Below are 12761 nucleotides of genomic sequence, written 5' to 3'. Positions count from 1 at the left end.
GCCAACAATCTTTCAATAACACGGCCCCCTACAACCTTTTCCCAAAATTTTTTTTTTTCTCAAAATCCGGGTTTTTTTTTTTTTTTTTTTTTTTTTTTTTTTTTTTTTTTTTTTTTTTCCATAAGAGAAACAATATACCTTACTGCTTTAACGTCCCTCTTGTCCAACTAGTTCCCTTCATCTACAACTGCTAACGAGTAGCAGTAAGCAAGACTATCTTGTAATTGCGCGACTTGCCCAAAGAAGGCGACAAAATTATGAAATAGCAGGATTACAAAAGCTAACACAAGATGATATCGGCGTATATAGAAAGACGTAAAAGAAGCATTGATGAGTTACAATATAACGAATGTTCTCGAAGAGTCGCATACCCCTGAGGAGCGGCGAGCCTTCCTAGGCTGCAAATACCTTCTTTCGGTGTAAGCATACCGCAATGCGTCTTGTTGTGTCACTATTCAACATATGGACTGACAAGACTAGGAATGCGTCGCAATTCGGGAGAGAGGGCGTGCTGAAAGGCGACTATGTGAGTCGCTGTCTCAACTCGTTGGGACACCCGACGGACTTCGGCACAGACTTCATCCTGGACAAGATTGTGAGGTTCCAGAAGATCGTGGAGCAGATATCGGAGAAGTTACCGATGCCTCGCGAGGGCGATCGCTCAAACGTGTTTACTATATCCATGAACGAGGATATGCAGTCGATCCGCAAGCAACTGGATCAGTTATTTGCGAATATGGCTCGAGAACATAGACACTTTGGTAGGCATTTCCTTGCAGTTTGATGTCTGGTACGCCATGGGGTTGACTGTTACTTAGTATTCTTCTGGGCCATGCACAACTACGTCCTTGTCCGGTTATATCTGCCGGCGTCAAGCCTATCTCCACCACAAGACGAAGTAGCAGCGCACCTCCAACGGCAGTGTATGCTGTACTGTCTACAAGCAGCCCAATCGTTCTTCGCAACTATAGTCTCGATAGGAACGGAAGGGTTCTTATACCGGTCTTTTACCTCCTTCGCCGAGATCCTTTTCGTCCTGGTCGCCGCCTCGCGCCTTTTGTTAGTGGAGATCGACGGCTGGGACCTTATCGAAGCACGGAAAATGCTCGATTTCCCGGCGGCGATAGAGAGCATCATGTCGGCTTTCAAGAACGTGATTAACTTCGAGGCGCAGAGGGCCGCGGAGTCGGCGGCGAATTTCGGGGTGAAATTCACGCCGGACACGGCCGAAGATCTTAAGGGCGATCGCCTTTATAGGTATGCGACGAAGCTCGAATGGATCAAGCACTGGTTCTCGACTCAATTGACGCTAGTCCCCGGGGTTGGGCTCTCGGGCGAACCGCAGATGGCCGGTAGTTCAAACATTTGGGCGCCTTGGGCGCCTCACAATCAATCATGGGGACCGTTTATGTTTGGGTTTTTAGGAGATGATAATTGGAATATAGATTTCTAACTAGAGGTTTGTTATATATAGTAAATTCTATGGGTTATGATGGGGGGTTGCTGGTACCACGCGTTAAGATTGTATGGAATGACTTTGGGAAGACTTCTTTTGCTTTATTGGTACTAAAATCTACACTCGCATTTTAGGGGGACAAATATGGACCTACTACCTATGTAACTTAGCCACCTTAGGTATCTAGTACCTGTCTTTTAAGAGCTGAACCAATTCAACTCACTTAGCTCCAACTGAGAGTTGTCTTGCAAGGATTAGCGAATTGGCCAATATTATTGGTCCGTACGATGACAGAGCCCTCCATCGGATCGGGAGGGCGACAAAAGCTAGCGAATCATCTCTCGCCTATCTCTCTCTACCTTTCGTAAGCAAACTCAATGGCATCAAAAGACCGTCGGTTTGTCTCATCGACGTGCCGGTGCCGGCCTAATCTCATTGGTCCCATATTTTCGACATTGTATTCCTAGCGGCGATAGAAGAACTCCTTCGGCTAGATCGGTCTCAGAACAAGAATCGGCCTACCCGGCTCCCTGCGCACATGACAACGACTATCTTTTTTTTCCCTTTTGGCCTTCTGTTGGTAACACCATAGATAGATGTGGTGTAATCTATAACTGATTTTTTTTTCTTATCTTCGTTCGGTTATTCGGTTGACGGCGAACTTTTCCATCTGAATTACTTTTCAAGTACTTCGTAGTTATCGTATTATTTTATTTCATTTTGTTTAGTCTTACCGAATACTCTCAGCGTTGAGTCTTAACTCCCCGTCACCTGTGACTGCTTCATAGGATTTTCTTCCTTTCCGTGACCACACATAACATAACTCTAGAGTGCAGGCTAGATACTTCTGTCGGCTGGTTTAGCTGTGGGATAGCCAATGAGCGATCGCAGATACGATGACGTTGACGAAGAAGACCGGGGCCCTTTGAGCGACTTCAACTTTGATTCCGACGAGGAATCCGCCGTGGTTGATCCCGGACCCGGCGTCCGAGACGAGAGCGGCCAGGATGGGTCCCGGCTGGTGGCGTCCCGCGGTAGCGCCTTAACCATCGACACCAGCGCCGCCGTTGCCGACTACGAGGAACGGAGACGGAGGCCGAGCGACTCTAAGAAGGTAGTGGCTTGGACGGATCTGCCCAAGAAGAAGCAGTTAGTAGTTATTACGCTGGCCCGTCTCAGTGAGCCATTGGTCCAGACGTCGCTGCAGGTATGGCGTCAACCCCTTTGCACCTATCATCATATTATAGTTTAGGTTAGGTACTCACATAAAACAGTCGTACATGTTCTACCAACTACGATGGTTCGACCCGAGCTTGTCGGACTCCACTATCTCGAGCCAAGCCGGAATTTTGCATGCGAGCTTCACCGCCGCCCAGTTCTTCACTGCTATGGTGTGGGGCCGGGTCGCCGATTCCACCTCGGCCGGCCGGAAAACTGTTATCATGATAGGACTGTTTGGAACTCGTATGCCTTCCCTCTTCCCCTTTCTATAAGAACTGTCTTAGATGAGAGACACTTGCTAACATAAGAGTAAGTTATTTCATGTCTTGGTTACGGATTCTCCAGATCCTTCGCCCAAGCTCTATTCTTCCGAGCTTTAGGTGGTGCAACCAACGGCAACGTCGGCGTTATGAGGACTATGTAGGTCCCAACACCTCGATCATATTGACTACTAGCAGTATTAACGGTGGAAATTGTAGGATCAGCGAGATAGTCCGTGAAAAGAAGTACGTTCCGCACTTTACTCGTAGCTGGACAGTACCTCCTACGTAGGCTAGACCTAACAATTTCGCAGATATCAGTCTCGAGCATTTCTAATCTTACCCATGACTTTCAATATTGGTGTCATCGTTGGTCCCATCCTCGGTGGCATCCTATCCGACCCAGCAGGCTCATACCCCGATACCTTTGGCAACGTAGAGTTCCTCCGAAAATTTCCCTACGCTATGCCAAACCTTGTTAGTACAGGGTTCCTATTTATTGCTTTGTCAATGTGCTGGATGTTTTTGGAAGAGGTAATTATGTTTTATTTATCCCCAGATTTCGATTGCCATGTTAGAACGGCCATCTCACATATCCATAGACGCATGATGCTCTTCAAGATAGGAGAGACTTCGGAATTATTTTCGGTCAGAAGTTGACGTCGCTATTCACATCACTTTTCAAGAGACGCAGCACGACCATAGCATATACGCGCCTTCACTCGAGAGATTCTAGCATAAGCACGGACATGGAGCTGTCGCCCGTCACTCCCAGAGACTCCTCTGAAGACGTGCCGACGCCTTCGAAGCGGCGTTCTAAGAGGAGGTACATAAACCGGCTTCCTTTCCGCCGCATATTCACCTCGAACGTAACATTCACCTTCATCGCTCACTTCTTCCTCGCCTTCCACATCGGCACCTTCAACTCGCTCTGGTTCGTATTCCTCTCGACGTCCGTGTACAACCCGTCGGAGCCGAACCCGCCGGACTTCAAGCCGCGGCTCCCTTTCAGATTCACCGGCGGCCTCGGCTTGCCTCCCCGTTCCGTCGGGATGGCCATGGCGATCCTGGGGGTAATCGGCATTACCATGCAGCTATTCCTATACCCCCGTCTGTCGTCGCGCCTGGGCACCGTCCGCTCGTGGCGCATGTTCCTCTTCCTTTTCCCTATCGCTTACTCTCTGATACCGTTCCTATCGGTCGTGCCATCGAGCACGCCGCCTCCGAGCCAGAAGACCGGCGTTTGGATATGGGCTGCCATCGCCGGCGTGTTGTTCATTCAAGTTACGGGGCGTACCTTCGCACTACCCGCTCAGACGATTCTAGTTAACAACTGCACGTCGCACCCTAGCGTATTAGGCACTGTCCACGGGCTTGGGCAGAGTGTTAGCAGCTTTGCGCGAACGGTTGGCCCAGTATTATGCGGGTGGCTCTACGGCCTCGGGCTGAGCCACGGTGTGGTCGGCGGGGTATTTTGGGGCCTCGCTGGAATAGCTGTGTGCGGATTAGCTGCTAGTTTCTGGGTTAGAGAAGGGAACGGGCATGAGATATGGTTAGAAGGGGACGAAGAAGAAGAAGAAGAAGAAGAAGAAGGCGGGCATACGTAAACGCATGATACCTTAGGTACCTAAGGTAGCTTTTCTTTATTTTATTTTCTAGATTCCTTATACGTGTTCATGATTAGAAACGCTCAGGAGTACTATGGGTTACGATATATGACGAGATTTTCATAGATGAGATGGGTCAGGTTAGAATAGAGTTAAGCAATACAATACGTGCGTGTACGCCGCGCTCGTATGCTACGCCCTCGGTGAAAATATAAAATTGAAGCAATCTATATATCGAATATAAACACACTACACGTCCCACTGGCTTGGATACTATGGTATCTTGTAACTTAGATGGTAAGGATACCTGTTATATTGAGAGGGAAAGTTAGTTCAAGACAACCCTTTACAGGAGTGACGTATAAAACGCATAGACATCTCCCCGCTCGTCTGTGTAATATATTTATTTATTCCAACGACAATTTAATCGGAGAACATTATAGATGATGTAGTAGTAGACCAGGGCCCTCTTTAGTATGGAAAGGCCTTTTCTCCACCTAGACCAATCAGGCATTTCATAACCGAAGGTCAACGCACGATCACGGCTACCTACCTCTACCTGCCCAGCTAACCTCGCGCTTTAGGAGATAGCAGAGGCCGAAGCGATACTACCTACTCGCTTTTAACGGTCTAGGTTCGCCATGGCATCAACCATAAACAAACGTTAAGTCCTGTGTGCTAGGATATACGAATGGAGTTGTGTTCGGATTTAAATGCATGCATATCATATAAATCCGCTGCAGAGGAATATTCGGAGCAACTAACCGCCGAATGGGTTTCCCTACTAACTTCAATATCCCAAACTTCCTAAGAGGAGTCACGTAGTTCGCGCAGTATAGGGGCGGAGATTACAGAACGCGAGTCGAAGGGAATGGCGAACGTGTACCATATCGCCTGATCAGAGAGGCGAAGGGGGAATCGCAGTGCGTATATAGAGTTGCTTGATGTAGATAGAGAAAGAACATATTATCCTATTGTATCTATAATTCCACCACGAAGAACACAAAACAGAACCTTAGCATACGAAGAAAATGGCGGCCCTAGAATTGCCTAAGCTTTCTATATATCGCTTCTCGAGCAATGACCCAAGTAGACGCTTTACGGTCACGAATCCCGCCACGGGCAAGGTTCTCACCACGGTCCAAGGCGGAGACCCCGCCACCGTCGACGCAGCCGTACGCGCCTCCCAAGTAGCTTTCGAGGAGCGCTGGCGGCCCTTAACTCACGCTCAACGGTCGGCGTATCTCCTTCGCTGCGCCGACGAGCTCGAGAAGCATATCGACGAACTGGCCACCCTCTTATGCATGGAGAACGGGAAGCCCTTCCTGGACGCCAAGCTATTCGACTGCGGCATGCTTGTGCGATCGTACCGATACTTCGGAAGCTTAGCGGACAAGTTGCCTTCCGCGTTCTACGACAGGGGCCCTCTATATACGACTGTGATACACGAGCCATACGGGGTATGCGCCGGTATCCTTCCCTTCAACTGGCCGCCCATCTTTGCGGGTAGCAAGCCAGCGCCAGCACTCGCGGCGGGAAATACGTTTGTGATGAAGCCGGGCGAGCAGGCACCACTGACGGTGCTTCGGATCGTTGAGATCCTCGAACCTATCTTGCCGAAAGATGTACTGCTAGCCGTGCCGGGGATCGGGCCCGAAGTCCCGCAGGCCTTAGTCTCGCACCCGCTGGTTAAAAGAGTTACCTTCACAGGGTCGACAGCTGCTGGAGCTGCTGTGGCACGGACCGCAGCCGACTCCATCACGCCGGTAGCCCTTGAGCTGGGCGGCAAGAACGCCATGACTATTTTCGAAGACGCGGACTTCGACACCGCAGTGCGCAGCGCACTCGAAGGGGCCTTCTTCAACAAGGGCGAGGCGTGTACGGCGAGCTCGCGAATGCTCGTGCAGCGCGGAATCTACGATAAGTTCGTGGAGAAACTAGCTGAAGGGGTGAAGAGAATTAAAATGGGCAACGGTCTCGATCCAGCGACACACGTTGGGCCGCAGATAACCAAGGCCGCGCAGAAGCGTCTGCTGGATTATATTGCCCTCGGGGTGGAAGAGGGTGCTAGGATCGCTGCGCAATCTGAGCTTCCCTCAGACCCCGAGTGTAAGGACGGCTTCTTCATACCTGCGACTCTTTTTGCAGATGTGACCGAGGATATGCGCATCGCCAAGGAGGAGATGTTCGGCGCCATTGGTAAGTTCTTTTTTAGCGAAAAGGGGGATTTTATTTTAGTTTCCTACTAGGTTAACCATCGAATAGTGACAGTCACTCCATTCGATACTTTTGAGGATGCAGTTCGCATCGCGAACTCGGTAGAGTACGGCTTAACAGCTATCGTCTTCACGAAGGATCAAATAAAGGCGAACCGTTACGTACGCGCAGTTGAAGCAGGGATGGTAAGTTGCAGATATTGCGATACATACCTAATTTAAAATAGGTAGCTACAGACTGATAAAATGAACTAACTTAGATATTCTATAGGTTTGGGTAAATAACTACCATAGGAACGTGATGGGCACACCGTTTGGTGGAGTAAAACATTCCGGCTACGGCAGAGAACATTGCATAGAAACGTTGTACGAGTTTACTCAGCCAAAAGCCGTACATGCGCCGTCAGGTTTGATTGAGATTCCGGAGTGGCGTGGTGTGGTCGATATCTACGGGCGTGATGGAAGTGAAGCAGTTTGATGTTGTACGTTGGACGGTTTTGAGGTCTAGGTACTACCGATATAAGAGGTGTGGTACTATTAACTAAGGTAGGACCTAGGTACCTTAGGTACCTACAGTGTGTACACGTACTTTGTGTAACGGACAAGAAGCTCTTATAGATACGCCGATAAGTCCGGTATCGCTTTTATCAATTATGTGGAGTATATTAGGTATCTCTACCTCTTATCTTCACTAACTTCAATGTTGGAATCTAAACTTATACCTATGTGCTTACATCCAACACAACAGCCACGATTGACTGCATTTTATATCTACCTCATACCTACACTCTCTATATCGGACCATATACCTACATATAACCAACTGAATGATAGTTACTAAAGCTATACTTCCGAGGCTTTTGTGGTAAGTTGATTTTTGGACGTACTTCTTTTCCAACTGGAGAATAGCACATCCCAAGAGTGTGGTCCCCGTCCCCGCTCTATAAACTTCCACTACCCATCTTTTTTGCTCCCCTTTTTTCCGACAGTCCGGCCAGTTTGTCCAGCGAAGCAGAGGTTCCATATGCAAAAGCCTGACCTAACGCCCAGGTGGTCCCTTAATGCAGTCCCTTAATGCAGCCTTATAGCCAATCAGATACGGCAGCCTATCGGCGTGGCGTCCTGAGCATTCTGCTGCGTTGATAGCAACTGCCATTCCATCAGACCGCAATAACGTTGTCCTACCTACCACTTATAAAGCAACCTATCCTGGCATTAGTTTAGGAAGCTATCGCGGTCCTAGCGGATGCGGCGCTTTCCTACGCCTGAGCATCCACTTGATTACTGCATTTATTGCGTCCACCGCATTTTTAACTAGAACTGAGTGGTAGGAGGCTGGATGTACGTTGTATCATCGTTCATCTTGTTCCTTATTCCAGAAACTTACCTACCCTATCATTTATCATACCCTATCACGCCAAGCAAGCCTAGATCTATCATAGGTCTGCATCTACCTTTATCAAAAACTGCTTGAATCTACCCAAGTATCCAACATGGCAATGGCCGACTTATACAAAGAAGTACCTAACTACCCTTATTCCTACCTAACCTTAGCTTAGGTACCTCTTACCTAACGTTAGGTACTTTACTCATCCTCAACTACCTACCTAGTGGCAGCAAGGTACAACTGCTTAGGTAGTCGGCATGTCCCACTTTCTACCTAAAATTATTTGATCATTCATTATTTAAGTGTTATAAATGATTTACACTAGGCATATCCACAGGTATCTATCTTCAACGTTGAAACTTGAGCTAGTTAATAGATATCTATATGCTAGGTACCTGTCCTGTATAACTTGATCCATGTCTCCACCAATTCTCCGACGCATTCCTCTCTATCTTAATTGTGGCGCTTGCTCACATCACACCACACCCTTTGACCCCCTTTTATTTCTTTCATAAGTAGACAGTTTACAACTCCAACCATTTCGTCTATATTAAATTTATCCCATTCCTTGCTTTAAATACCCTATAGCAACCTTCAAGCGAAAAAGAAATAGCTCTTAACATTTATTAAATAAGTATGGATGCTTACTCGATCTCTTTCACCAGCGTTTCTCAACGAAGCTTCTCACGAGTTTGGAGAGACCTCAAATCCTGTCGCCAGTACAGCATCGTAGAGATGACTGAAGACATCTCAGAGACTCCAAGCTTAGGGCAGCGGATAGGAGAGGTATAATTCAACCTTAGCGATGCTCTTGGGTGTATCATGTGAGCGAGGCACCCCATCGGTGATTATTATCTAGTAAATTGGCTAGATGCGGCTCAGTCTCCTCATAGTGCTAGTACTCAGATGAGTGACCCCAAGCGTTTGGCACACAAGACTCACACGTTTAATAGCGCCGAGCACGCAGTTCCGGTCGGAAACCTCATGTCGGAGTCATTGGTGCGGGTTTAGCCGGCTTACGTTGCACGGATATCCTCCTCCAGCATGGCTTCGAAGTAACTTTGATTGAAGGCCGAAATCGACTAGGAGGACGAGTGCATCAGTCAACTTTGCCGTCGGGGCATAAAGTGGATGCGGGGCCCAACTGGATCCATGGTACTAACGAAAATCCCATCTTGGACCTTGCCAAAGAGACCAAAACTATAGTTGGAAAGTGGGATGAGAAAAGCTCAGTCTTTGATGAGAATGGCGAACTAGTTCCTCTTTCCGATGCTACGGTCTACTCGACCATCATGTGGGATGTTGTGGCCGATGCATTTGCTTACAGCAATAAGCATTCTGTCACGATAAGTCCGGATGAAAGTCTTTGGGACTTCTTCCAGAGAGAGGTCCCTAAAAGGATACCAGAAAGCGAGTCAGACTTTGAAAAGAAGAGGAATATCGTATATCAGCTTGCCGGCCAGTGGGGCGCGTTTGTTGGGAGCCACATTTTCACGCAAAGCTTAAAGTTCTTCTGGCTGGAAGAATGTATAGATGGAGGTAAGCTGACAAATAACTATATATATGACTTTGCTATAATCCTTCCTAGGTGCTGACGAATTACAGAGAATCTATTTGTTGCGGATACTTACGACAAGATTCTCCAGCTAGTCGCAAAGCCAGCTGTTGAAGGAGCAGAAATTAAATACGAGACGATCGTCAATAAAATACAAACCACCAATGACGACGGTGGAGTATTGAAAGTCTACACCGAAGGCGGGGAAAGTTTCGAATTTGATGAAGTTGTTTTCACGGCACCGCTCGGCTGGTTGAAACAGCACCCAGACGCCTTTGAACCTGCCCTTCCGTCTAGATTAACTAAGGCTATCAAAAACATAGGATATGGTTGCCTTGAGAAGGTAATTACTTGCTGAATACCCATTACATCCATCTGTTTTTGACGTTTGTTTAGGCCTACATCAACTTCCCGAAAGCATTCTGGGCCTCCACTCAAACCAAGGATAGTGCAGTTCAGGGATTCTGTCAAATGCTTGCCCCAAGCTATACCGCCGACTCGAACCCGCACAAGTGGAATCAAGAATTCGTCGAACTAGCTTCTTTGGAACAATCTGCGGCTCAACCAACACTCCTTTATTACTTTTATGGCGACCAGTCGAAGTTCATCACCGGCGAGCTGGCAAAACTTCACACAAAGGAAAAGCAAGACGCGTTCCTAATCGATTGGTTCAAGCCGTATTATTCACGCCTTCCTAATTACGACGAGAGCTCTCCGGGCTGTCAGCCGATAGGCTGCTACGCCACTGAGTGGCTCAACGACGACCTTGCGGGCAACGGCAGTTATAGCAACTTCCAAGTAGGTCTCGAGGAAGGCGATGTGGATATCGAAACCATGAGAAAGGGTCTTCCAGACCGAGGTCTGTGGCTAGCCGGCGAACACACGGCACCTTTCGTTGCCCTAGGGACAGCTACAGGTGCATACTGGAGTGGCGAATCAGTTGGGAAGAGGATCGCCCAAGCTTACTCTAGAGGAGAAGATGGTATCATGGTTTTGAACTAACCCAAGTGAGGGCTATACGCCACGTTGAGAAGCATATTTGGTTATTAACGCTGAGAGGCATTAGGAATTCCCCACCCTATCTGGTATTTAAGTTAGAGGAGTCGGTCTTGGCGGGTTGCATATAGGTACCTCATAACTGCATAGCTTGAGCGCCTCCTATTACCTCACTTAGAGTAGAAGCACATTGAAACAGCGCTTATGAATAGGTAGTTAGTTTCATTAGCAATATTACACTAGGTACTTAGCGAATCTGAGCGGAGACTTTCTTCACGGCCTCATCCCCTGGTAACTAATAGATACTTACCTATGTGGCTTCTAAGAATCACAGAAGTGTGGCAGGAGGGATATACCTTAGGTATGCGATGAGCATGAAGCTTTTATTACATTGCACATAGGAAAGAGTATACCTAAACTAAAGCTGAGAATCATTGCATTGGTCGCAAGTAGGATCATGTTTTTATGTGTATTTACTCCAAGAGTGACCACTAACAAATCGCCACCTAGATTATATTGTCTACCTACGTTTCTGCTGCTATTTGCTTCTCCTGTCTCAATTGGCTTGTCTCTAACAGGCTTACTGAAGGTTATATGATGCTGTGCTGCCGTTGTATCCACGTATCACCTACCAAAGTACAATAGGTAGCTTGAATTTATGGAATTATAGATCATTACCATTTGACTATACATAAGGTATAGTCTCTCAGATTGCGATACCTATCACCGCCAATTCGATAGACAGAAGAACAGAGTGAAAGTTGGCAAATCGAGATATCGTCCGCTCTGTTGGCCACAACTCGTTGCACAGTACCCATTATTATTTCGCCTCAAACTTCAGGCTACTTTATGAACCTCTGAGCGCTTACCTTGGCCAATCGGAGCCTCTTGTTATATTGCCTTATATGCGCATAATAACCCTCTCTCATCCTAGTACCTATCCGGCCTATGTAGGACGCTTCAGATTGCAATGTATCTGGGATATACCGATCGCCTCTTTAGACTCGACTAGATCCCTCGAGGTATACCAATCAAAAATGCGAATCAGTATGAGAGTCGACCTATATATATATATTAGCTTATTTAAACTAGCATGGAAACATCGTAGGCTTTGGTTTCCGTTGGTAATAAGGTGGCGGCCCAACTTCCAGGCAATTTAGCGATTTGATGAGTTCATAATTCCGGCTTAAATTTCAATTCCAGTACTTTTTGGCATTGTCTCATGACTACCGCGCCGGTATAGTCCACGGGGGCAATTGGCGACTAGGAAAGTTTTACGATATTGGGGCTGAACAGCTGACAAGATGCCCAGGAGTACATAGCTCCGCTTGCTATTAGATATGCAGGCATTACCTATGTTGGGGAGCTCGGGCGTTGGTAGAGCCACGCGTATGAGAGCTTTTGTTATGAGATTTATGCCCTCGATAGAAAAAAGACCTCAAATTGCCTCGGGTCGCGAAAGCAACATAGGCATGATAACTGAACAAGCAGACCGACGGCTTTACATACCTAGGTACCTAAGGTAGATAATCGCCTGCGCTATTGAGCTAACTGCAAGATCATCGTCCATCTTTGACGTATAAGGAGCTTTTGACATGAGGAAATCTCGCGGGCGATTAAGTGAACCGCAGGAGTCAGTGTGTCTCCCATCGGACAGACCCTAAGCAGGTGGCAAGCTTAATGGGTTGATTATAATGCGTGCTCGGCAACGAATCCTACTCAAATTTGCTGGTTACGGAATCCCCTCGGAGTCGCGTTCCGGCACACTTTACCAGATCAAAAATGCCCTTTCACGCGGCAACATGCTGCCGTCTTCGCTATTTTCTAATTCCGTCAACGCAGCCAAGGCGCTCGTCAACTGAATGCCGAGATGTGACATCTGCTCCCGGAGTTGGAGCAGATTTTGGTTGTTTAACCGGTGCCTCTGATTCTCTGGATGGAAAACCGTTACCTCCTTTGCGGCTAAATGGGGAAAGGACCCCTGGGCACTGCCCGTTACATATTGTCTCCCATGGGGAAATAATCTATCTTGCTGCAGATCACTCCATATGGGGAAGTCTTGG

At 47.6% G+C, this 12761-nt stretch overlaps 4 protein-coding genes across 4 annotated transcripts in view; all 4 read left to right on the top strand.

Moving 5' to 3' along the window:
* The window catches only part of F4812DRAFT_428400 (uncharacterized protein), a 3225-nt gene extending 1536 nt beyond the window's left edge, over nucleotides 1–1689 (top strand). Inside the window, exons 5-7 of the mRNA XM_047934189.1 lie at nucleotides 309–419; nucleotides 481–761; nucleotides 819–1689. Of these exons, the coding sequence (XP_047790311.1) occupies nucleotides 309–419; nucleotides 481–761; nucleotides 819–1453 (1027 nt within the window). The 3' untranslated portion in view covers nucleotides 1454–1689. The remainder of the gene's footprint in view (nucleotides 1–308; nucleotides 420–480; nucleotides 762–818) is intronic.
* Nucleotides 1690–1824: 135 nt separating this feature from the next.
* On the top strand, nucleotides 1825–4867 carry F4812DRAFT_428393 (MFS general substrate transporter). Its single transcript, XM_047934188.1, has 6 exons — nucleotides 1825–2663; nucleotides 2731–2920; nucleotides 2992–3097; nucleotides 3157–3183; nucleotides 3252–3471; nucleotides 3540–4867. Exons 1-6 carry the CDS (start codon nucleotides 2334–2336, stop codon nucleotides 4542–4544), a joined length of 1878 nt encoding a protein of 625 aa, XP_047790310.1. The 5' UTR covers nucleotides 1825–2333; the 3' UTR covers nucleotides 4545–4867.
* Nucleotides 4868–5463: 596 nt separating this feature from the next.
* On the top strand, nucleotides 5464–7481 carry F4812DRAFT_428390 (dehydrogenase). Its single transcript, XM_047934187.1, has 3 exons — nucleotides 5464–6743; nucleotides 6810–6946; nucleotides 7032–7481. The coding sequence occupies exons 1-3, from the start codon at nucleotides 5576–5578 to the stop codon at nucleotides 7236–7238; spliced, it is 1512 nt and encodes a 503-aa protein (XP_047790309.1). The 5' UTR covers nucleotides 5464–5575; the 3' UTR covers nucleotides 7239–7481.
* A 1302-nt stretch (nucleotides 7482–8783) lies between these two features.
* Nucleotides 8784–11154, top strand: F4812DRAFT_471291 (FAD/NAD(P)-binding domain-containing protein; the record flags this gene model as incomplete). The annotated part of the gene is made up of 4 exons (XM_047939077.1): nucleotides 8784–8933; nucleotides 9101–9686; nucleotides 9753–10045; nucleotides 10099–11154. The coding sequence occupies 4 exons, from the start codon at nucleotides 8784–8786 to the stop codon at nucleotides 10702–10704; spliced, it is 1635 nt and encodes a 544-aa protein (XP_047790308.1). The 3' UTR covers nucleotides 10705–11154.
* Nucleotides 11155–12761: the final 1607 nt, after the last annotated feature.

Source organism: Daldinia caldariorum (assembly GCF_022478825.1).
Source record: "Daldinia caldariorum strain CBS 122874 unplaced genomic scaffold F4812scaffold_8, whole genome shotgun sequence".
Taxonomy (NCBI): Eukaryota; Fungi; Ascomycota; class Sordariomycetes; order Xylariales; family Hypoxylaceae; genus Daldinia; species Daldinia caldariorum.
This window is presented reverse-complemented; position numbering and strand designations above follow the sequence as displayed.